Raw genomic sequence first — 26,427 nt, forward strand, 5'->3', positions numbered from 1 at the left:
ACGTCTGTTATATACAACTTAAATTGTCTGCATAATCAAAATCCCAAATATTTCTTTTTTTTTTTTTTTTTTTAATAATAATAATACTTATATAGGCTTATCACTTACCTCTTAGTTATACTTAACAACTTTAAAATTGCATAAATTGCTAACTTTTATAAGGAAGAGAAAAGTGCAAATTTAAATAAAAATGAATACCAAACACTAATCTCCTGCAAAGCAATAGGATAGAATGATAAGTTTATAAAAGTATTGTGACCCCTAAAATTCCTGAACTGTGATGGCTCGAGATAGACATGGTGCATAGCATTTTTGAAAGGTGCTTATTTTCGTTTTTTAAAAGCTCTTAAAGGTGCTTATTTCATTCAGTGTTTTAGTGGTTAATTTTTAATTTTCGAAAATGAGATTTTTTTGTTTACCATGTAAATTTTCGACACGTATTATGCAAAAGCGTGCTTTTCACATTGTTCTATTCAACGTTTTCACAATTCATTCAACAGTCTATTTCGGCGTACAGTTGGTTCATAACGTATGAAAGCGCCAACCATTTTACACGTTTGGTGAAATACTTGCGCTTACTGAGCTGGGATCGGTGAGGTTCTTGCACTCTCATGTGCAACTCTGCTGCATTTTGCAAGATGTTCTCAATTTCAAGCTTCATTTTTCACCCTCTGAAATCGGACCCAAAAATCTCTCGATCTTTTTATGGTGGCTAATGTAATTTTAAAAAAAAGTTCTAGATTCAAAGATCAGAAACTAGTTATTTTATTATGATCATGTAAAGCCTTTGAAAATTATTTTGTCTTTTGTTAATGTGTATAGTGTTTAAAAATGTTTTTGAGTGCTTTAAAGGTGCTTATTTTTTTGTTGAAAGATTTGGCTACACACCCGAGCGTTTTCCTTCCAATTAGGTGAACCAGGTTTTAATCTTTGCAATGGCAGGTCAATACAAAGTCCCCATCCCGCTTGCACCGACCAAAGTGCTGAGGTAAAATATCCTCAATGGTAGACGGATCATGGGTTAGAGTTACCTTGCCCCAAATTAATTGTTAGAGATTTTCGTGGTTTTCTTCAATATGTAACGCAACTGTAGGGAATTAGTTCCATCAAACAGAGCTCCACGATAGCAAATTTCTCCCTTTGCTTGATCTAGGAGCTCCTTTGTCTTTTGGATTGGGTTCAAAATTACAAGGCTACGGAGTTGAACATCAGAAGTCGTAAACCCAAAAATTGGGTCGGCTGTTCCGTGGCGGTTATAAAATAAAATAAAGTATTTTACTATGGATTTATCATTAATCAATAAAGATCTTATTACAGATCTTTAAAAAGATCTTAATAAAGATGCTTATTTACTATTTTCAGCAAATCCAGAAACAATTCTTGTAGTTTCATAATTGTTGATCTGTCTCATTTATCAAATTTTAAAACAAAGTGCAGTTCCCTAAATAACTTAATTTAGTGATCAAATCTTCACTTACTAGGACTCAATGGTTTAAAGTGGTGACCTCAAATATATTAATTAATTAGTGCAAATGATATTTTATTTATAAAATCACGCACAAAAACTTACTTTCTTTGAATTAATGTAAATTTTTTTTGAGGAATTTCTTACCCTCAAAAAAAGGATAGTTCAATTTTGGAAAAACCGGGGAATTTTGTCATTACCGCAGTTTGGTTGTTACATTATAACATAGCGGGGGCACATCAATGACCGAGGTAAGTAAAAACAATGTGTTAATTAAACTTAAATTTGACAGTAGATTATAAATGCATTGTTAAACAAACATTTAGACATAAGTGGCCACAGCACAGACAAAGAAAACTTTTACATGACTTGATAAACTTGTTGAAACTGAATAAATAAATATAAGTCTGTTTACATAAATTACCAACGAAAACAATGCTTATGAGGTTTTATTTAGATGCGTAAAAAGTATAGTTGTGATGCCTTCTGGCGTGCTAACCGATGCATCATAGATTAATCTTATGAATAGCGATTAAATATAAATAAACAAACCACTGAGTGTCGGTTTCCTGCTGAACTCCATCATTTTTGCAACAAAATATGGTTCATATATGGAAAGCAACCTAAACTGTATGTTAATTTTACTTTTTGCCATATCTGGAGACATTTTTAAGTAAATCGAAAAATTTTTGTTCTCATTTTTTTTTTTTTTAATCTAAAGATAATTTTAGGATAATTTTTTTATTAATTATTGTTTTTTAATGTTTTGTTAATTATAGTCTAAAAATTTTGAATTGTAAAGTTTACAAATCTAAAAGACTAACTTTATGTAGCAAAGTACAAAATTTGAACAAAATCGATCAAATAGTTATGGAAAAATTGAATTTTAAATATACAAATTTTTTAAAATTCAATATAAGAGGTTCACACATTCGACTAGTCTCCAGACCATACAATTGGAACCATATTTCCCAGATGACAGTAATTTCCCTTCCTATTTTGAGGGACAGGAATATAAATCTGCCAAAAAAGTAGGTATGTTCGTTCAGAGAAAGTGCCCTTTATGTCTCATTTTGTAACTTAAAATATTGTGTGTTCTAATTAATTAGCATATTATGTTCGAATTAAATAAAGTGAACCATGAAAGTCTTCGTGAACCATTAAGTTCTGATATGTGAAAATCCGTTCATTAGATCAATCGTCATTCTAGATGCACAATCAGAGTTTTTTTTCTTTTCATGTTTTGTTCATCATATGCTATATTGTTTATGCTAATTGTTTTTTACGTTCCGTGTATAGCTCATTTTATGTTGTTTATTAAAATGCTGATATTTGTGTTTTAGGAGTGCTTTTATTGGACTCTCGTCTGTTGTTGTTTTAGTTGCTTCTTTTCAACATCAAATATTTTGCCAACCTGTAGATATTTGTGGCAAAGGTAAATCTCACTGTCATGCACCCATGGTGAGCTCTTTTAATGTTGTTGTCTAGCCATATAATCAGAGATAGACAAATTGCAGTTCTTCACGTAATTCCACGCTAGTAGATTTTGTGTGCTAACTTAGGGTTACACAAACTACTCTGCCAATTAGTTTTATCCCCCAAATTTTTTTTAAAATAATTTTCATTGTATGGTCTCATATAATGCATAGTAATCCTCTGCTGTGTAAATTAAATGTACATTTTTTCTGTAAAGAAAGTTGATCAGTGATGTAGCTAGATTGGTACCCAGACAACAGTATTAATATTTTTTGATGGACATAGTTAATAGTAAACGAAATTTTCTACTTTCTGAATATTTAAGATTTTTTTGTTCCGTAAAAAAGGTGATAGAATTATTTATGCATGCCTGGTATTATTTATTCAAATGCTGATTTATAAATACAGTGGAAAGTCGCGTATCCGGAATCGGCGTGACTTCCGGAAGTCCGGATAATAGATTTTTCCGTATGATAGACTAACAAGGTAAACAAAGTTTAAAATGATCTAGTAAACGATCTGAATCTAAGAAGCAAAAAATAAATTTAAATTATTCTTTGGGCAATAATGTTTTAGTATCAGAATGATATCTAATCAATCAAACACAAAATATTAGAAAAAAAATTATTATTACTTAAAATATAGAAAACGAAAAAAAATTTACAATTATGAAAATAGTAATTGCTCTCACCGCCATTTTGTATTAGAATGATTCAAGCAAGAAGGGAAAATTTCCGTCATTCATTAAGGTGGGTAGGTGGAAGAGAAAAATTTACTTCCTCTTACTTGTATAGAGAAAATATAGAAAGAAAGTTTGCCTCCTAAGTATTACATGATCAGGAGGAGAACAAATGTTTCTCAAGGATGTGTATCCTTTTAGACCTATTCAAGTTTTCCATTTTGACTCCCACTCCACATTAACGTTTCCACCCTATTTCTTCTTTCCCTAACACTCGAATGAAAAGGTTTCAGGAAATGCCTCTTTTACGAGCGCCAGCTGTATCTCCCTCTTTTCCTGAGGAGGAGCGTCACTCTTCCCCTTTATGATGATTAATGGGTTCAATACATGAATCACTAAAAGCCAAAGCAGGAAAAAACTCTTTTTTTTTTTAAAGAAGGGAAGAGATGGCTCTTATTAAGAGAGCTCTGTTTGAGGATACAACCTCATGTTGCTGTCAGAATGCATCAATCATTTACAATTTGATGCTAAAAACTATGCTGTCAACGATTTACTTCTAAAATTGTAAGCTAAATTAGAAAAAAAAGTTATTTTTAGAAAAAACAAGCATCTCAAACAAACAAATCTCTTCTCAACTATTAAAGCTAAGTAATTTTTATGGTATAAAATTTAGTGCAAACTTGAACAAAAAACATAATACAGTCGGACCTCTATTTAACGAAGTCGCTAAATCCCGAAAAAAAGTTCGTTATATGGAAAATTCGTTAAATAGAAAATCATCTTTTGAAATACTTACACAACGTAGAATAGGTTTTAAATTCATGGATACTAGAAATAATTAAAATTGCAATTGATGCACCTTTATCTTGTAATTTTTTTCTTTAATAGTCAGGCACTTTCGCTTCGACATTTTGCAGCCGTAAGAAAAGCAACAAGCAGCACTCTGATCAGCAATCTTAAAACAGGAGCTCTACCGAGTGAACAACGAGAAAGTTGAAAGTTTTTCTAGAAAGGAAGTGAACAGTGGGGGTGGAGATAATAGGACATGTCAATAAGGGACCAGGGACCACACACTTTGATGACCCATTCCTTTTATCTTCTCTGCTCATTTCCTATTCAAGGAATTTGACCCTTTCCCCCCTTTTCTAGTGGGATTGCATTTCCTGTATGAAATGCAAACAAAAAGGGAAAGGAATTTTACTGCTTTCTCTAAAAGTTAAGGGGATGCGAAAATCAGTTCAAGGTCATTTCCTCCATGAAATGCGTTAACAAGTTAATAATTTTCTCAAATATTTTGGGAAATGGGGAAAGTAGATCTCAAAAAAAAAATTCGTTAAATAGAAAATTCACTTTGCTATTTAGAAGTTATTTAACGAAGAAATTCCCAAAATGTTCTTGGTTCCACGAAAAAATTCGCAAAATAGAGAAATTCGTAAAATGGAAGTTCGTTAAATAGAAGTCCGACTGTAGTTTATTTATTTAAAATAGCTTTATAATTTCTAACTAGTAAATTGGTTTTTACGCATAATTGTCTCAGTTTTTACAGACGCTAAACTGTATTCATTGATCCCCCTTTTCGTAACACGGACAAAAGTGGTATTTCCTCACAAGGATGACTAAAATTAAAATCGCTAGCAAAAAAATCATTCGATAACAGTTATCAAGTCGTGGAGGTAGCTCCTAAAAACGACCAACCTCTATCAAAGACCATTTTACTGTGGTACGGAGGGTGGTCAATCCTGAGAGGTTATAGTAATATATATATAATAGAAATTTGTTAAAATTTAACTTTTTAAAACTTAATTAGATTTGTTTCTCTTGATAAAAGTTATAAATTAAATACGGTAACAGAGAAATTTTCAGCAGGAAAATATTTTTTTTGCATTACACGTTTCGGCTATGTTAAACTAAGCTATTTATTTGTAAAGATTATATTTATGTACTAGCATGAAGAGACTATCATTTTGTATCATAAATTATTTATGTTGGTAGTTCATATTTTCGGGTATTATCATTTTAATTTGTTTTTTAATCACTTAGTTGGTTTTTTATAAAAAAAATAAATGGAAAATAAATTTTATTTAATTTATAATAAACTTATTGATTTGATTTATAGCTAATGTCTATTACCAAACAATTCACTAAGTTACTATAAGCTATTTATTTGTAAAGATTATATTTATGTACTAGCATGAAGAGACTACCATTTTGTATCATAAATTATTTATGTTGGCAGTTCATATTTTCGGGTATTATCATTTTAATTTGTTTTTTAATCAGTTAGTTGGTTTTTTATAAAAAAAATAAATGGAAAATAAGTTTTATTTAATTTATGATAAACTTATTGATTTGATTTATAGCTAATGTCTATTACCAAAAAATTCACTAAGTTACTATTCAAGTATTGTCATTGAATGTGTATCTTTGTGTTTAATCATCTTGTGTTTTTAAAACTTCGTACTCACATTTTACTATTTGTATAATTCCAGTAAGTAATGTAATTTTTGATAATCTTTTCTAGTGTTGGGAAACATATGTTGGCCAAGAGTTGTATAAGCTAAATGTCTCTGAGTTCTTAGTTTCTCTGTTCTTTTTCTTTTTAAACGTTGGTAGAAAGTAAGTTGCCGTTTTTTCATAAATGAGTTAAGTAATTTCTATTAAAAGTAATATCTTTTAAATTATTATGAGGAGGGTCATATGCTGTGCATGTCTGTAATTACAGAACATTAATAAATACAGTCGAACACAGTTATAGTGGATTCTTTGCAGACCCAATATTAAGTTATAAATGGTATGTCCAAAATCCTAGAAAAATTGTTTTTTAGCAATCTGACAATTTGTAAGAATAGTGATTACGGAGCTGTGTTGGCTCAGGGGATAGAGCGTTTGTTTTCCAATGAGGTGAACTTGATTCAAATCCTAGCGATGACTGGTTGATAAAAATTCTGCATCCGGCTTGCACCGACCACAGTGCTGATGTGAAATATCCTCAGTGGAAGACAGATCATGGGTTAGAGTCCCCTTGCCGTCAGGCTAATCAAGGGAGGTTCTCGTAGTCCGTGCAAGGCAAATGCAGGTTAGTTCCATCAAAAATTCAACCGCAAAGGCACATTTCTCCCAACCTTTGTCTTCTGGATTGAACTACAAATTATAGGGCTACGGAGTTCAACATTAGTAGTCGTAAACCCAAAATTGGGTCGGCTGTTCAACAACGATTGTAAAGTAGAGATTATGGTTACACATAGTTGGTTTTTAAATTATCAGCTGATTAAATCAATAATAAATAAAATATTTTTAAAAAAAATAAGTTTTACATTCTATGGAAGGAATTAATGTTATTCAATGTACTAAAATTCAATTTCAAGTAGAGTTAGATGCTGATATAGTTCTCCAAGATTGAGAAAATTTCTCATTCTTTTGCAACCTAGGGAAAAAAGGTTGTGCTGCTTAATGACTTGTTTGTTGTAGTTTAAAAGCAAATATAATGCAATCACAACTCATTCAAGTTTAAATTTAAAGAAATTGTTAAAAAAAACTGAATCTACTGTAAACAGAATACCAATTTTTCAACTGTTCACTATGAGTGTATGAAGTAATGTTAGTTAAATGAGACCACTGAGAAAGTTTACTAAAACCGTGGGTTTGACGTTATGGCCACACACACCTGGAATTATCAAGAAATTTTTTTCATACTAGAAAAGTCAGGGGGGAAAAACTAGAATTTTTTTCTTTGATTTTCAGAATTTTAGTTATTTTACTATCCGTTATACCCAAATTTTTTAGGTGGAAATTTATCGCCATACTGTTGAAATATCATCAGCTTTGCAATACTTTGCCTCAAAATTTGTTCTATTATTACCCTGTTAGTAATGTTAAAACTAAAATGCCACATATTACTCTGCCATGGTTGCTAAATGAATGGAGAAACTTTTGACTTTTTTGGAGATAATGGAACTATGCAATTTAGGAAAGGTAAAGATTGTGATGTAGGTGGTAAAAGAGGTTAGGATATTGCTTCTGTTCATAAAAGTATGTTATTTTTTCTTCTAGTCTGTGAGCTGAATCTATTTATCATTCAAGTTTGTTCCGATGCTTTGGGGTATTTTTTTTTCTTTTGACCATGGATATAAAGGCAGAAAGATCAAAATTGTAATGCTTAATAATTAATAACATTCTGTCTCTGTACCAAAAAATCTGAAATTAGCAAATTTTAGAACATGTTTTTTTCCAAATTTTTTAAAGATTTATAATTTTTAAAATCAAAAATAATATATTTTTGCAAATAAATTTTTTATATCATTCTAAAATTAAAAAATTTGAAAACTGATTTGAGTGGCCACCCTGTTAAAAAATATAGCATTTTAAATGAAATATTTTATAATATTCTCACTTTTTATGAGAATAAAAAACTTGCTGACCTGAATATTTTAAGATTTTTCTCTGGAAAAATCAGAGAAATTTGAAACCTAATTTGAGTGAACAGCTTCTTAATATTTTTATGCATTTCGCAATAGCTTTTCTCACTGAAATGTTATTAAATAAATATTTTCACTTATCTCTTCAATCACATTTGATTGGAATTGGAATTTTTTTTTTATGAAGTTCAAACTTTTTTAATGTTACCAAATCTCTTAATTCAATGGCTTGAAAATGTATTTTCTGAAATGCAAAATACTGAGTGTAATATAATTAGCTATTTTGAAAATCTTTGAATTATACTGGGGTGATTTGTATTCCAGAAGTACCTCTGAATTCTGGGTTTTTTGCATCATTCTTCCCGGTCTATAAACTAGAATCTGTGATTTATTATGTGAATATGGCAAAATTTCAGGTATATCAAGACCATTGGCTTGCGGACTTCTAACGAATCTAAAACTTGTGATCTGACAAAATTTTTAAGCTTTTTCTAAATCCCGTTAACGAGGCATACATTCTTTCACTAATTATGTAAAGAATTAAGTCTTACATGATTCTTTTGCGGATTTTTTTCATTTTGAATACTTGGAACTATGCTGTAATCTGCTAATATTGCGATTCTTACTCACGCAATTTTAATAGCAAACATAGATTTTCATATTTACCTGATTTGAAAGCTATGTGTTGCGACTCTGCAGGTCTGATATTCTGCATCAACCATCTTCATCATCAATGGCTCGACAGCCCAGCCTGAACCTTGACCTTCTCAAGAAGTTTTTTCCAGGCTTACCTCTTTACTGCTAGTGTTTTCCAGTTTTTAGTTAAGACCAAAAGGTCTTTTTCTAGGCCATCTATCCATCTCAAATTCAGCCTGCCTCTTTTTTGTGTGCCAACTGGTCTGGCATTGAAAACTCTTTTTGTGGTACGGTCTTCGTCGATTCTGATTATGTGACCTGCCCATTTTATTCTGCATTAATAGGTAATTTAATTATAAATGTTACATATGAAACATGTATAGTATATAAATTAATATCGATTTTTCGCACATTATATATTTAGAAATTATTCATAAAACTATGTAACTATTACTAAAATATTTTAGAAACTTGTGTGAAATAATTTTTTTTTCCTTTTCAGTTATATAACAAAGAAGTTTGATAATAGATTTACGAGATGGATTGGCAGTGCTCAATTTGTTCTACCTCAAGAAATTTTGGCTCTTATTTATCTGCAAACAATTACTTGGTATTCTTTTATCTATTACTTTTTTTAAAAGAAATTATATCTCCAGTCGATGAATCTCAACATTCAATGTCAAATGAACTTAAATGAGCCAAATATTATTCATGATGCCCTATGGCATTTCCAGCTCCACCCTGATTATTGTTTTTCATTGGCTGTTTAATGTGTTCCCATTATATTTTCATTGGTAGTAAATCATGTAAGATGTTTTCTCATCGGCTATGTTTGATGATGGCCTTAGGTTTTTATGTTGCAGAGCTACTTGGATGATTTGAAATAAGGGACGAGATTTTTCCGCTATTTAGCGGATTTCCACTTTTGTCTCTCGAATTTCAGCCTTTTTTATCAAAGACTCTGATTCTCTAAAAGTTTCGATTTTTTTATAAATATTCCTCTTTTTCTGAAAATTCAGTCGTTGAAATGAAATGATATTTATTTCCGATTTTCAAAGATAAACAAAAAAAAAATTCAAACTTCGTAGCTGCCAACCCTTCCTCATTTTTACTTATTTTAGCTATTTTCACCACTTTTACGCACACGAAATAAAATTTTACGTATTTAGCTCGTATATCTGTAATTCAGACATCGCTGTTTGATGGCACGAAAGCAAACGAAATAATAATAAATAAATAGCGGAGGATTTGCGGTGAAAATATTTATATGCTCATTCAATTAATCTTGTGCAATACTAAAAAGGCATTTAAGAAATCCCAAGTCCAGAATATGCTAATATCTCGATTCTTATTTGCGCCATTTTAATATCAAACATCGATTTTCGTATTTACCTGAATTAAAAGTTACGCATTGCCATTCTTATTCACGCGATTTAAATATCGTACATTGTGATTCTCATTTACAAGATTTAAGAATCCAATATCGCGATTTGTATTTACGTATTTTTAAAATCCAGTGTCGGGAATCATTTATGCAGTCAGCATGTAATATCAAATATGGATTTTCTTATTTATGTTATCTAAAAATTGAAATCGCTTGAATTGGATTTCAAAATATCGTATTTTTGAAATCCAATTCAAGTGATTTAAAAGCCACATATCAGCATTCATAATCTCTAAATTTAAAATCAAATATTGCAATACTTATTCACACGATTTTAAAAGTGCATGTGATTCATATTCATACAATTTTTAAATTAATCATCGGGATTTATAATCACATGGTTTAAAAATTGCACTTTTTTTTGTCAAATTTTGATAGCTTCTACATGTATATATATTCATTCTTGGATTTCCTCTTTTTTATTTTATGACTACTCTGTGAAATGGAAGGGAATGAGAGAAAAATTCTAATTGTATACAGGTGGTTATCAAAATAATGGAAACACCCTAGATTTTGAAGACTTGAGAATTGCTGCTCTGCCGTAAATGTTCTCTTTATGAAGGTATCTCCTAACTGTAATTGTTGACACTGGAGAATCCAGATGCTGATTGAGCTCTGCGGTCACTTTGGCTGCAGTTGTTTTCTTTTTAGACATTACAATCCTCTTCAATATCCATCTGTCTCTTTCACTCAGCTTCTCCTTCCGTCTACTATTTTCCTTTGCTGAGCTTGTCTTTCCTCGCTGTGTGTATGCTGTCATGACTTTAGACACCGTACCTCTAGAAACGCCTAAAAGCTGAGATGTTTCGGTCACTGTTGCTCCAACTAGTCGGGCTCCTACAACTTGGCCTCTCTGAAAATCTGTGAGGTCTGACAATCAAAACGTAGACAACTCTGCTAAAGCTCTCTCATACCACCTAATATATGTACTTTTATATTAAAAAAAACTGGTAGCTAAGATTATATTTTAATGCTTATGAAGCGAATTCTTAAATGTCCCTTTTATTCAAAGTGTTTCCATTATTTTGATAATCACCTGTATATTTACTCATATAGAAGAGAAAAATAAAATTATTAATTAACACCAGAATCAAAGATAATTGCAATATCTTACTTTGATTTAATGTTATTCTAAGTCTAATGGTGTTAAGCGATTTCCCCCACCTCCTCCTTCGATTGTCTAGAAGAATGACTTAAGCAGGGTTGCCACAGGCGACTAAAATGCAACTATTTTTGGCATGAGACGACTATGGCAATTTATTTTTGCCTGAAAAGGCTCAAAAAGCAACTATTTTCAGGAAAAGGAGACTATTGGGAGACTTTTCTGTACTCCTAGCAATGTTTTTTTTTTTTTACGCATAAATTGGGTGGAAAATCTGCACGCCACAAGATAGCTTCTGAACACACTAAACTTTTTTTTTCTTAAAAAATAAAAAAAAATTGAAATTTTAAATTGCAAACACTTTTTAATTCGTTCAATCACTTTTACCGTTTTTTTTTTTACCAGATATTTTCACTTTTTAATTCGTTCAATCTGCACAGATTCCGTTGTAAGTCTATTTCATTTCTCGATCGTCTTTTCAATGATTATTGCTACGGAATTCCACATGATTTTCAAAAGAAAGAAAAAAGCCATTTTTAATACGATATTACGATCCGTGAATTTCGAATTTGAGTAATCACTTTTCATATATATATATATAAACATTTACGTTTATATAAAAATTATCATATTTGCCACCAACTTGACTGAATGGATCATGGTATATGACAATTAAGTCATTAACAAAATTTTAGTCATATTTTTGATGAATTTTTTTTCTTATTTAGGCAACTATTTTCCTAATGTTTGGCTACAATTTTCATGTTTTAGACTACTAAAAGCAATTATTTTGTTCATTTTTTTCTGTGGCAACCCTGCTTAAATTAAACTTTGGTGGCATGTTTTTTCAAGTGACTCCTTCTGCAGAAGTACTAACTAGCTCTTCACGATTTTCATTATGGAAGTGAAGTCAAAAATTATTTCTAAAATTTTTCAAGGTTTTAAAAGAAACACTAACATACTAATCAGGTTTTTTGTGTAAATCTTTTAATATTTGAAATGTTGTGGCTTTTAAAATCAAATGCAAAAGCATAAATGTCACTTCCTTTTTAAACAGTTACTTCAAGATATTTTTTCTTCCTTTAAAAATGAAAAGTTTGTAAAAAAAAAAAAAAAATTCTGAGAAAAGCAATTAAATTTAAATATGAATGCTATATGTAAACTGTAAGTTTGAACCCTACATTAAGTAAAAGATAACGTTTTATATATTAGCAGGATGCGTAGTGTTTTTAAAAAGTGTTTAAAGGTGCTTATTTTTGTTATTCAAAAGCCCTTAAAGGCCCAAAGTAAAATGTGCTTAACTTTCCCTTTTTGAAATGATATTTTTTTTTACCATATCAGTTTTTGTCACTTATTATCCCAAAGCGTGCTTTTCACATAGTTCTATTCAATATTTGCACAATTCATTCAACTATAATCTATATTGGCGTATCGTCGGTCCATAGGGTATGAAAGCGCCAATCATTTTACATGTTAGATGAAATACTTGCGAGTCTGCATCTAAGACTACTGACCTGAGTTCTGTGAGATTATTCATCTCTTATGTACAATTCTGCTGCATTTTGCAATATACTCTCAATTTCAGACTTATTTTCCTTCCTCTGATATTGAACCGAAAAATCTCTGGATCATTTTATAATGGCTAATGTATTCCAGGAAAGAGTTCTTTGTCAGAAACTATTTATTTTATCATGATTATGTAAAGTCTTTGAAAATTATTTTGCATTTTGTGAATGTATATAGTGCTTAAAAACATTTTTTAAGTGCTTAAAAAGTACTCAAAAGGTGCTTATTTTTTGTTGAAAGATTTGGCTATGCACCCTGAATTATGAGAAAGGCAATAAAATTTAAATTTAAACATGAATGCTATATTGAAACTGTAAGTTTTAACCCTACATTAAGTATAAAATAACGTTTTATGTATATTAGGTATTTGTTTATTTACAGGCTTGGTGTATTATATTCTCCTTTACTTCCTCTTATGTTGATATTGAAATTTATTGTTTTGTTCTATACCAAAAAGGTTTGCTACTCTTCTTTATTAATTTCTTTTTTAAAAAAATTAAGTTGCACCATTAGATAAGAAATAGGAGAGTTTTTATAATGTAAAGCCTCGCTACAATAATAATTTGGCGACCAAATAAATATATTGTTGTAGAGGGATGTATTGTTATAGTGAGGGCCTTTCGATATGATAGACTTTTAATCATGTTAATTTATTAAAAACTTCTACTGAACAATGATTTTATATTTCAACCTTTTTTAGCAGTTTTCTTTTATATAAAAGTAACCCTTACGTAAAAATGTTCATGGTGAACTTCTAATTAATTATAAAATAGCTTTTTTAAAAAAAAAATTTCAAAAATCCTGATCTTCTGTAACAATATGATGAATAAAAAAGTTTTCAAAATAATGTGTTAAAAAATTTAAAAAAAAGAATAGTTTGAATTGTGAAAATTAAAAAAAAAATTGCTAAGTTTAACTTCCTAGAATTTTTTTCTCTCAGAAAGATAAGCAAAGTCACTATAAACTTAGTTAATAACTATTATAATGTATATTAGTTAGAATTATTATTATATATATTGGTTAAATTGCTACTTTAATAACATGTAATTTATGTAGAGTTGTATTAGAATATGTTTGATACAAAATAAGTATGTACTCTATATTTAAAGAAGTTCTTGCACATCATATAGAAAATCTTAACACTTCCCTAACACAGTGCTCACTGAGGGGTGTCTATGCTATGAGATATTTGCTTTTTTATTTTTACTAATCTTTTCATTGATATTCACTTATACTACAAACTGATCTATTTTGTTCCAAATTATATGTTTTTTTGAATAATGAATATATTTTTTCGTAAAAGAGATGCACCAACTTTTAATATATGTGAATAACACTGACAATTTGTCTCACAACTTGAAAGGACATAAAAAAAGATTTTGTAAATAAAGTCTACAAAGATGGTACTTCAATACATTAATGCTATGTATCTAACACAAATAGTAGTTGTTCTCGTAATTCCGAATAAAACTTGTCCTGATTCGTAATTTTTGTTCTGATATTCCAGATTTTTTTAAAATTCAAATATCAATAACAGAAAAGTGTAAAAAAAGATTGTTTTGTAAACATCAAATAAAAAACGATATATTAACATAAACTTATTTATGTTCATTCTAAATTGTTTGCTTAAGAATATTTTTGGGTGAATTTTCTTTCTTTTATAACTAAATTAAAAGTTGTTTAGAGCTTCTTTTGCACAGAAATGGCTCTTATGGTTTTAGTTCAAATGGATTGTTCACATTCCTAATAAACAATCTGTGTAGTGTGCAACCTATCACATATTTTTGGATTTATAAATTTTTTTCTTCAAATTCATGTGTTAAGTTGCTTAGATAATTTGTTTCTGTTGTAGAAAAGTTCATGAGAGTATGCTTGCAAAATTCTAACTCCAAATCTTTTAATGTGATTGAAGTATGTATTAAAAAAAAGTGTTTAAAATATTTTTGCAGGTTCATTTTGAAGAATCTTAATGTGAACTAGATAGGAAAGATGGTAACTAATGATGCTATTCCAACAAATGTCCCTTAATTCTTCCAAAAAATAAAAAACTGTCAAGAATAAGTTGCCAAAAAAACAGGATCAGTTTTAGATAATCTAATGCAATTCTTCTCCATTTGTTTAGTTTTTTATTTTATTAATATTAAGAAACCAAAAATTTGTATAGACTGTTTCTTTCTAGTAATGAATAATATCTTAAATAACAATAATAATAAATTTTGTAGTGAATTTATTCAACTATAAAAAAAGTTTTACATAACTTGTCAATAACTTACTTTTCTTTACTGATTATCCTAGTCAAGGTTAACGTAGTTTGCGGCGATAAATTGTCAAATCTTCTAACTCTTCTGCATTATAGAAAAGTTTTTGGCTCTGAAATGGCGAACGAGTCGACCTCAGGGGCTCTAGGAAATATGAATTGGCAAAGATTTTAAAACTGGAATACGATAGAGCGCTTTTTAAATATAAGTTTTCATTACTTTTCTTTAATATGCCAAATAAGTTGTCTCTATTCTTCCAACCAATTGTCAATGTATTTTTAGGCTACTGTCATGAAGTATTCTTCGCCTGCAACTACTATCTACAAAGCTTCTCGATTCAATTCCGTGTACATATTTATATTAATGATAACATTTCTCATAGTTGTGACGATTCAGTTTTACACTTGCAGGAAGTAAGTTGATCTTTCTTTTGATGAAATATTCAAATGTGATTAGGGACTCACTTGTAAAATACATCAGTTTTATATGTGCTGTCTTATTTTTAATATTTGATTAGCATTGAAAAAAAATGACTTAAAAGAACATTTTATTTCAAGCTATCTAAACCTAAAAACAAAATAATTCAACCCTATGAAAGGCTTTTATTTCCCCTTGTCACATGAATGACATTTTCTAACACTCAAATGGGCACAATCAAAACAAGCTGTCACTAACACAGCACCTAGCTACAGTCCCCTGGCCAAATTATTAGACGCACAATTAGATTCTATGTAAAATTTTCATTATTAGGTGATACTATGCAGCTTCATTGTTTTTGTGAGACTGAAACCTGTTTACGTTTGTGTATCAATTGTTTAACATTGTAATGCATCACATTAAAAATAAATACAAATAGAGGAAGTATATAAGAATTCCTCTGAATAAAAACCCATTACATGTACGTTTAAATATAAAAGTATTGCCTATAAACGCGTGCAAATCATGTCACTATTAAAACACTACAGTGCGTCTAATTATTATAAAATACTAATATAATACCTGATATTATAAGTATTCTATGTTTACATAATATATCGTCTTATTTATCCAATTTTCGAATTTATGTTATACATCGTCTCATTTAACCAATTGATGCACGAACGTAAACAAGTTGAAACAGTCTCGTAAAAACAATAAAGCTGTATAGTATCACCTGATAATTAAGATTTTAGGAGAATCTTATTGTGCATCTAAAAATTTGGACAGGGAACTGTAGAAAGAAAAAAAACGTAAATTTTTCTTTTATTTATGTTCCTAATATTTTTATAAAAAGAAGTGTTTATATTATTAATGTCTGCCTTTGTTGAAACAAATACTAAAGAAGGAATTTCTTTCACTAGAATCACTCCATCCTATGGCTGCAGTCCTTTTCGATATTACGATTCTATGAGTGCAGTCTTGACCGAACAATTGGAAAAACTCCCTCATTTCTTGCAGTCCTTGAGATTCTTTCTAACTGGATGGTTTTTCGTGCCTGCCTACATTCTCTTATGGTAATTGACTATCTTTTCTGAGTATGCCCTTCACATGATTAAGTGTAGAGTGATTCCGAAGTCAATAAATTAAAATGGAAATATTTATTTGAAACGAAAAATAGCACGTCTGGTACACCTCGTTTCGTGAATCGATTTGAATTTTGCGATTTCATAATCATAGAACTATCCATGTCACAAGAGAGTTTTTCAACTCACTTCAATCTCATGTCCTTCTGAATTTTGTTCTTTTTTTTTCTGGTTGGCTACTCACCTGGAATTATCAGGGTTTTTTTTATACTGGAAAATTTGGATGAAAACCTGGAAAAATCAGGGGATTTTAATAAAAAGCTGGAATTTTTTAATCAATTTTCTTAATTTTCCTGTTATAAGTCATTTACTAAGTTCCTTAATTTTAATTTCATCGATTTTCTTAATTTTACTGTTATATGTTATTTACTAAGTTTCTCAATTTAAATTATTTTACCATTCATTATACCCACTTTTTCTAACAAAAATTCAGCTCCAAACAGTTGAAATATTTTATATACTTAGCAATGCTCTACCTGCATGAAAATTTGCTCCATTATAACGCTTAATAGGGTACTGGAATCCCACTTAAAACTCTGCCATGGTTGATAAATGTTTAAAGAAACCTTTGACCTTTTTGGAGATTATGGGACTATGCAATTTAAGAAAGGGAAAGATTGTGGTGGAGGTGGAAGAAGATGTTAGGATACTTGCTTCTGTTTATAAAACAGAGGTACTAATTGTATTCCGCGGGTACCCCAAAATTCTGGGTTTTTCGTATCATTCTTCCGGATCTGAAAACTAGGAGCGGGGCATCCAATTTTTGCGCAAATATTGCAGAATTTGTTTTCAGTACTGCATAAATCGAGACCATTGGTTGCAACTTCCGTGAACCAAAACTCATAATCCATCAAAATTGTGAAGCTTTTTCTATACTCCGTTAGCGAGACGTTTACATACATTCTTTCGATAATTACATGAAGAATTACGTCTTACGTGATTCTTTTGGTTTGGTGGATTTTCGCCTCTTTAAATATTTGGAATCTGCTAATATTTGGATTCTAATTTATGGGATTTTAGTGTCAAGCATCAATTTTCGTATTTTCCTGATTTAAAAAATACACATTGCGATTAGTATTTAGGGGAAGGTTGGATAAAACGGGATACCATTATTGTTTTTATTTACTAGGGAAAATCTGTTAAATAGAACGACACATTATTTCTTTTATAGCTACATTACTTATTGAAGCTCAGAAAAAACATATTTTAAACTAATTTTAATGACTGTGAAATAGGAAAAAAAAATCATTTTCCAAACTCTTGCATATCCCGTTTTAGCATACCTGGGTCGGACAAAACGGGATAGGGCTTACAATGTTTAACTTTTTGCGTAAAACTAACTAAAAACATAATTAATTGACAGAAAACTGTAAAGAAAAATTTCTAAAAAATTTTATTTATGGGATTTTACTGCTTCTAACATTTTTATATAAACTGTTGTTTTATAATTAAGTACACAAAAATAATGATGCTATATAAGTTTTTAAAGATTTTATGAGTTTTCAACCATGAACACTTATTCCATCATTTTCACTGTCGTCATTTGGAATATCATTTGGAGTAATCCTATGTTTACTTAATAGAGAATTTAAAAGTTCAAAAAACTATTTAACTGCAGTGCGATTAAACCCTTTTTCTCGGACCATACCCGTAAGTTCTGGTTTTTGGAGGCTAAGTTCTTCATGCCTACCAAGAAATAATTGCAACCAACACTTCCCAGCCATTTTTTCCCTGTGTTAAAATTATGCTTAATATTGTTTCTCTCAGCTAACTCAAATGCTAGCATTCGTATGTCCGTTAGAGTTATACCAAATAATCTCTCTTCTAGAGCCAATACATGCTCACGCGTTTTTTCTTGTTCAGCATTGAATACTTTGATATTGTCTCTTATATGTCCAACTTTTTCACTGCTGCCAATCCAGGGGTCAATGTATTTGTACGAGCCTTTTTTACCTTTCTTTCAATATAGTAATAATAATATAGTAAAAGTATTAGGCCAACAAATAAATAGGTGGATAAAACGGGATATAAAAAAACTCTATCCCGTTTTATCCAACTCATAAGTATCCCGTTTTGTCAGACTCAGACACTTTTCAAAACAAACATGGCTGCTGCCTAAACGTGAAAGAAAAATTAGATTGACTAGACATGAGAATACTCGTTAATAAATGGTTCATCAAATGTAATACTCGCCGGAATTGTAATCCTATATATATAGGCAGTACAATGTGAAAAACAACGCACGTAAATGTAGAAAGTGGCAAAAAAATGGAGTAAAAAAGTTCTGAGACCTACAACTTTCTATCAACTAATGATCTCGAGACTGTACGCACTAAAAATGATATAATCACAGTCAAATAACAAGTTTCTGTCCTCGTCCGCTAGATAGCTGCAATAGTCTGGTCCCTAGGCGAGGTATCCCGTTTTGTCCGACTATCCCGTTTTATCCAACTCTCCCCTACTTGATTTAAAAATCCAATGTCATGATTTACATTTACGCTTTTTTAAAATCCAGTTTTGGGATTTGTATTGTATTGTTTTAAAATTCAATATTCATGCAATTTTAAAATCCAATTACGCGATTCTTGTAAAAAATAAGTGTTTTTCTTGAATTAGTTAGTTTAAAGGTGTGATATTCTGCATTAGTAAGTAATTTAATTATGAATGTTACTTCATAATGTTATGTTAAACATGTATAATATAGAAATTGAATTTGATTTTTTGCACATAAAATTTTTAGGGTTTATCACTTTTTGCCGCAATTACCCCTGATAAAGTTTAGGTTTTTTTGTGTGTTTTTTTTTTACTGTGGGATAAATCCATGCTTTTTCTTTTTTGACAAAATGTTTTGGTATTTTTAACTTAATAAAATTCTCCAAAAATTAGTTGTTTATAATTTAATAATAATAGATTTTATGTTGCACTCTTTTTCTGAAAGCTTTTGTACTCTCATCCACTGCAATTCGTGAATTATTTTTTTCTTAGCAAAGCCAACCAATAACATTCTCTTACAATCGCTAAGAGCAATGTTTGTTGACAAATTATTGCAATAATGCTAATTTTCATGATTTTATTTTAACCTTTTTTTAACTTAAAAAAAAGTTTATTTTAAAAACCAATCATATGTTACCATTTAGTGTAGTAATGTCGAAAGTTCGTAAATGTTGTTTGCATTCCAGAGATGATATTTCCAAAACTGAAAACTTTATTTTTTTATTCTACACTTTACAGGTACAGGTTTCTAGTTGTGAAAACAAAATCAGTCAACTTATATAAACTAAAGAATCATATGGTTAGATTGTAATTCTTTAAGTATTTTAATTTCAAATAAGAATAAAATTAAGAAATTTTAGCTGTTTTTATTTTTGTTTTTATTTATTTCATCTATATATATAGAGAGAGAATGCAACAAGAAATTTAAAGATTTTGCATTTGAGAATTTTTGAATACTGAATATTTCTTAAAATATCAAATCTAATTCAGAACAAATAACATTATTTAAACATTTGACTTTAGATATTTGTTTAACGAAAATATAATAAATTAATTTTATTAACAGCACTATTTGGATAAAATACAGTGTAAAATGGCTTAATTTTGAAATGTGAATAAATATTAAAAACTATTGATGTACAATCGCCTGGAATTATTTTCTTTTGCTTACAGAAAAGATATTAAACTATAGTTACCAAGGTTTTTGGGTTACTCTGTATTTGCCTTTTGGTACACTTAGAGTGAAAACTACTTAAAGTAACACACAAAAACATTTTTTTTTCAATAAAAACAATATATTCTGCAAGCTAAACATATTATTTTCTCCACATCTATCTTATTATTTTTAAAAATTGATGTTGTACCCAAACATAATTTAAAAAATAGAAAACAAAATATTGCTAAATTGTTAAAATAAATTAAGTCTAATTATTTTTTTCACAATATGTTAAAAAAATTAACATTTTAAATAAAATACTTAATTTTTACTCTTTTCTTGTACCCATCTTACACTTTATGAAGAAAAAAATCACTGTGATAATTTTAAGATTTTTACCAGGAAAATTATTCTGTTTTTTACATAGATTGCTTAGCATATTAATGTGGTAAACTGGATCTTTCTGTCTAAGTATTTACTTTTTATTCTATGGGCCTCCAAAAATTTTCCTTTTCTTAAAGAGAAAACATTCTTCTTCTCTTAAGAACAAATCAAAGAGAAGTTCTCTCCAAGAGAGAACATCTCTTTGATTTACGTTTTTTTGTTTTTTCAACAAGTTAATGATTTTTGGCTCATTTTTCCCTTCTAAAATGTATGCACTGAAATAAAGTAAAAATATACCTCATCCAAATGTATTTTAAGTTATACACTGGGGAATTATGAAAGAGAGCCACTGATAAATTTATTAAAAAAAACAACAAAAAAAAACACTTATCATGAGATTCATTTTTTTAAGCCAATACTTACTCTATCGGGAATTTCCGTCATGAATAATTTGAAGGGCTCTCAGATTTTTTTGCAAAATTTTGTTTCTAGTAAAATCTTATGAGGTGTGGTTTATTGAGATTTAAATTTCTGTTTCACTAATATATATTGAGCAAGAATTCTGTACATAACATAAATGAAATTGTATAACATAACTTTTTTTAAGAGACCCTGTGGTACTAAAGCAAGCACAATTTGTTACTAAGGAAAAGTAATAATCTCGATGTTGGGAATTTTTCAATAGTTTTTCTTTCTTTAAAGACACTTTTGTTAGTTAATTTAATTTTTGACTTGATTAAAGATAACAACAGGGTTGCCACCCACATGGAGAACAGGGAAAACCTGGAAAATACAGGGAATTTAAAAATCACTTTAAATAACGGGGAAAATGCAGGGAATTTTGTTTTCTATTTTTGTCTTTTAAAAAATGGTGACCACTCAAAGCATAATCTATGGGATATTTAACCCTGATATTTCAGCTATACTAAACTATTTCATTTACTATAACATTATGTTCAGCTGTTTTTCCAGTGATTAAAACTAATAAATATAGTTAGCCCAATATATCTCACACAAGAGCGCAGTAATTGTTGTTTCCTGTGGTATTGCTTTTATGATGTTTTATATGTGGTATTGCTTTTATGATGTTTTGTTACTTTTATATATATGTGGTATTGCTTTTATGATGTTTTGTTACTTTTATCTTTGCTGCACTGCTCTGCACTGCTATAATTACTTTAAAGTTTTAGTTTCTCTTTCATAAGTTTTCACCTGCCCTTTTCTGCCCTTAAATAATTTAGCCAAAAATAAAAAAAAAAAAAGATAGCAAGTATAGCCCTACTTATNAAAAAAGAAATAGCAAGTATAGCCCTACTTATTTTGTGATGGTGGTAACAGCCAATAAGAGTTGAGTATGCTTTGGGGGCTTGGTTAGAGGAGGTGAGAAAAAAGGAGGACATGGCTTGGGAGAGCTGAGGTGAAGACAAAAAAATATATGAGGATCCTCAACAGCTAAGTTATATTATAAAATTTTCTATCACCCCTTAATTATTTTTTTTATTTATTTTACATATTAGCAGTGCAGCTTCATAATGTATAATTTCATGTTAATTCATTTTATGTACCTATTATTAATTAGTGTGAATGCCTTCCTGGAACAAAATTTGTAACTCTAAATATCTTAAATGATCTACTTTAAATAAATAGTTTTAACACCTTGCAATTAGTGATCATTCTAATGATCTTGTTCTCTTACTTAAGAGTATATTATTTTTAATTGTTATTCATTTTTATTCTTATCTTAATGTGTGTGGTGATGAACTGAACATCACCACATTCCTCTTAATATATTGTGTATATGTACAGGGAAAACACAGGGAATTTTTTTTTCCAGATTTGAGTGGACACCCTAAACAATTATATAATGAACTGAAACAGCAATAGTAATGCAAATTACTTTAAAAGGTCACTATAAGGCGTGCAAATTCTCTTTCACCAATAGTAATTTAAAGTAAAAAGAAGTAAATTTAGGTAAACCATGAAATTTCCAATTCTGAATTATTTTTTCTTCCCAAAATGCAAATAAATTATTGCAAGATTACTCAGGATTGTGCAGTAGGGAAGTAATTTTGCAATAATTTGTTTGCATTTTGGTACTTTGAAAAAATAATTCAGAATTTGAATGGTTTACTCTAGGTTTTCCTTAACTCATTTTTTTTTCTTTAAATTACTAATATAGGTGAAAGATGCCACAAAGGGTTTGTCCCTAATTACCTCTTTAATTCAGATTTTTATAAAGAAAAATATCTTCTTCCTATTGAATATTACATTGCAGAAATCAGTTAAAGGACAAATCGCATCTCCAAAATGTGCGGAGATTAATTTTTATTATTAGTTAATAAAGTTTTTTGTGGATAATAATGATGAAATTATAGGTATTACTTTGTATTTATCATTTTTGCTCAAGAATTTGATACTCATATTTATCTTATCTTTTAGTTTCTTAATTCATTACAATTGGAGACGATGCTCTATACTTAAAGTTTCTGTAAACAGATTGACTCAAGAATTGATTTTACTTGCTAAAGACAGGCAGTTTCTCCTTCAAAAAATTTCACATCTTGTAGAAGAAGGCGAAGAAGATCTATGAGGCTTTTTTTTCCTCCAAAATGTAATAAACATTCAAAACTGCCTATTGGCAATAAGTAGAATGTTGTGAATTATTTGAGTTTTTTTTTTCTAAAATTCTATTGTTTTTTATTAACTATAATTTGTTTTGTTTTTTTACCTCAAAATTTGTAATGCAAGCGTCAAATGTTTATTATGTTCAGTTATTACTGGAAAAAATAGTTTTAAAAAAAAACATTAAATATTCTTATTGACATCATCTATTGACTAATATTTCAATTTAGTAAATAGTCTTTCATTTCAAAAACAACTTAAAATTTTTTAAGATGTTTTTTGTTTTGAATATTTTTTTATATTTATCTGTTAATATTTTTTCATCATGTATTATATGTATTATTTATTTAAAAAAGTCCATTATAAAAAAGAGCAATTATATTTGATTACCTTCTAATTAATTTGATATGTATATACAGTCGAACTTCTATTTAACGAGCTTCCATTTTGCGAATTTCTTTATTTTGCGATTTTTTTCGAGGAACCAAGAACATTTCGGAAATTTCTTCGTAAAATTACTTCCAAATAGCGAAGTGAACTTTCTATTTAACGAACTTTCCTTTGCGATCCACTTTCCCTATTTCCCAAAATATTTCAGAACATTTTAGATTTATTAACGCATTTTATGGGGGAAATGATCTTGAATTGATTTTCCCAGCCACTTTTGGAGAAAGTAGTAAAATCCCTTTCCCTTTTTGTTTGCATTTCAAACGAAAAACTCAGACAAATTAACAGATTTTATCAGATTCAATTGTAATAAATAATTACAGCTATTTAGCCATGTATATTTTTTTACAAATGATTTTATATGATAAAGCTAAAAGCACATTCATTATATTTTTAATTTGGAAATTTTATTTAACCGTTAGATTAGAAATCTAATCCGAATAAAAAAAGGAGGCAACAAGCGAGTAGAAGAAATCAATATTTTTACCAGCGTCGAAATTTTAGAACAAAAGAGTGTTGTGATGGTTAAGGTACTGAGCTGTCATAGCAAAGAATTTGAGTTTGGTTCCGGTAGTGGCTGAAATCCCGTTTCAGATCGATCACCTGAAAAGTGTTAGCAATTCACTTTTCTATATATAACACAAGATTTTAAATTTCCTCCCCAAGTTTTCTTAATTTTATTAATAACATTCTTATGTGATGTGCTATATGGTGGACGAATTTCAATCTTTTTAAAAAAAAAAAATTTAGCATCGCGTCACTCAACTTTAATGGCTGCAAAAAGACTGCTTTAATATTTTCAATGCATTTATTATTTCAATAAATAGAATGTCTTATGACATTTTCTGAATATGTGATATCTGATGGGAGAGAACTAGTTTGAACCGGTTCATAAAAATAAAATAAAAAAACGAATAAACCATCATTTTCTATCCTTGAAATTTTTTATTTTCTTTTTATTCATGCTATCGAGCGTTTTATGGCTCTTTTGATAGAAAAGTGAAGAGTAACATTTATTTTATAATTGTAAACACTTTGATTAGATTTTGAAAAGCGTCCGCCAATGTAAAAAAAAAAAAAGAAAAATATTAATTTTGGGCTTCAGAGGGCCTTTAGCTCCGAATAAAACTTTAAAAAAAAGAAGAAAAAAAGTGAGATCTAGGGGGGTCCCAATCTAGAACTTATTTAGCTTATACGTAACTCTGGCCTTGCTAATATGTTTTGACATGACAACCCTCAATAAAAGTATCAGAAGAGAATGGCACCCATTGCCAACTACAGAATACAATCAAGGGTGCCGGCAGAATAATATAAAAGAGGGTGCAACCCTCAAACAAACTACCCCCCCCCCAAAAAAAATTATTCTGTTATTACATATACTTTCATCTGTTAATTTTTTTCGAGATACATTTCTTCATTGTTAACAAGATATTTAAAAAAAAAAAAAAAAACTACGAATTTCTTGTACTTGCAAATTTTGCCACGAGGAACTGTATTGATGGCATAGCTACTGACTTTGAAACACAAATAACTACAAACAGCAGTTTCGTATACTAGAAAGTTTGTGTTCTACACCTTTGTTAAACTAAATAACTAATAGAAAATGTAATATTATTTATATTTTATTAAATGAAATTTAAAAATATAGCTTAGATATCTGCCAAGTTTGTGCATGCTCAGTGTGCATAAGAAAATAATCAATGATGACTCAGAATTCATTGAAAAAGTTATTACAGATTTGGACAGCAAACAAGACGATTACAATTCTTGTTTGATTAAACAATTTTTTAATTGTTATGTATCAATAATTACTTAATTATTTGTTTTTGAATAAAAATACTTAAAAAAAAATTTCTTTTATAACAATTGTTTTTCTGTATCGTTTTCATTGTTTAAAAAAAAGCCAGGGGGGTGCAAGTGCTGCCGGCGCCCTTGAATACAATTTATAACTTTTGACTGGAGCGAAGATCTTTTCATAATTAGACGACTTCAAAAATGCAAGACTTCATTCATCTACTGGGAATCATCTCTGTTGACCATTACCAACGTTGGACAAATAAAACATGCAGAGATGGACTCTCCCACCGGAATGTATCCCAGTGTGCTTTGGGGTGGGTTTGGGTGAAGAAATCACCTTCGAAGTTATATATATTACTTGATTATGTAACTATTGTACGGTAAGTAAGATGTAAATATGAGAAAGTTTTCATTATTCAGTTTTTTGTAGTTTGAAAAAAAAATATATATATATATATATACATTAGAAGGAGACTGGACTCGAGATCTCGTTCTGGAGTTCGCATCCAGCCGGCCGAAAACTCCTCGTGTAGTAAATAGTGACTGGTGCAAGTTAAATCTGTCGGGTTATAAAGTCCTCCATGTTCCCATAGCAAATTATACCTCTGGGGGTACTGAATTGGACATTCTCTTGTTCAGGTCAAAATTACGATCAGTGGATGAATGAACGGGTTCGCTCTATAAACAGAGGTGTGGCAGAAGTCGAATTCTTGACTATAAATGGCGCCACTGGATAAAACGAACAATCGCACCCCATCTGCTTTAATGGCCGACAACAACAACAGAAGGAGAAACCCTCCCTCGAACATACATTGAAACTACGCCGCTGCCCAGTGTATCCTGTTAACTTGCGACCTCGTACACAGTTACTTTCCTTTGGAAAAACCATGGAGCTAGGAGGAGACACTAGCAGAAATTCGTGAAG

General features: G+C 29.7%; 1 protein-coding gene across 6 annotated transcripts in view; it reads left to right on the forward strand.

Moving 5' to 3' along the window:
• The window catches only part of LOC107440360 (transmembrane channel-like protein 7), a 63,564-nt gene extending 38,401 nt beyond the window's left edge, over window positions 1-25,163 (forward strand). For 3 of the 6 annotated variants that reach the window (XM_043053777.2, XM_043053776.2, XM_043053789.2), the window contains 7 exons: window positions 2,809-2,926; window positions 6,142-6,236; window positions 9,174-9,281; window positions 13,165-13,240; window positions 15,324-15,454; window positions 16,382-16,534; window positions 23,076-25,163. In XM_043053777.2, the coding sequence (XP_042909711.1) occupies window positions 2,809-2,926; window positions 6,142-6,236; window positions 9,174-9,281; window positions 13,165-13,240; window positions 15,324-15,454; window positions 16,382-16,534; window positions 23,076-23,226 (832 nt within the window). In that variant the 3' untranslated portion in view covers window positions 23,227-25,163. The remainder of the gene's footprint in view (window positions 1-2,808; window positions 2,927-6,141; window positions 6,237-9,173; window positions 9,282-13,164; window positions 13,241-15,323; window positions 15,455-16,381; window positions 16,535-23,075) is intronic. The other 3 variants (XR_011636272.1, XM_043053779.2, XM_043053785.2) reach the window with 3 other exon arrangements.
• The last annotated feature ends 1,264 nt before the right edge of the window (window positions 25,164-26,427 follow it).

The sequence above is a fragment of the Parasteatoda tepidariorum genome, chromosome 2 (genome assembly GCF_043381705.1).
Source record: "Parasteatoda tepidariorum isolate YZ-2023 chromosome 2, CAS_Ptep_4.0, whole genome shotgun sequence".
Classification (NCBI taxonomy): domain Eukaryota; kingdom Metazoa; phylum Arthropoda; class Arachnida; order Araneae; family Theridiidae; genus Parasteatoda; species Parasteatoda tepidariorum.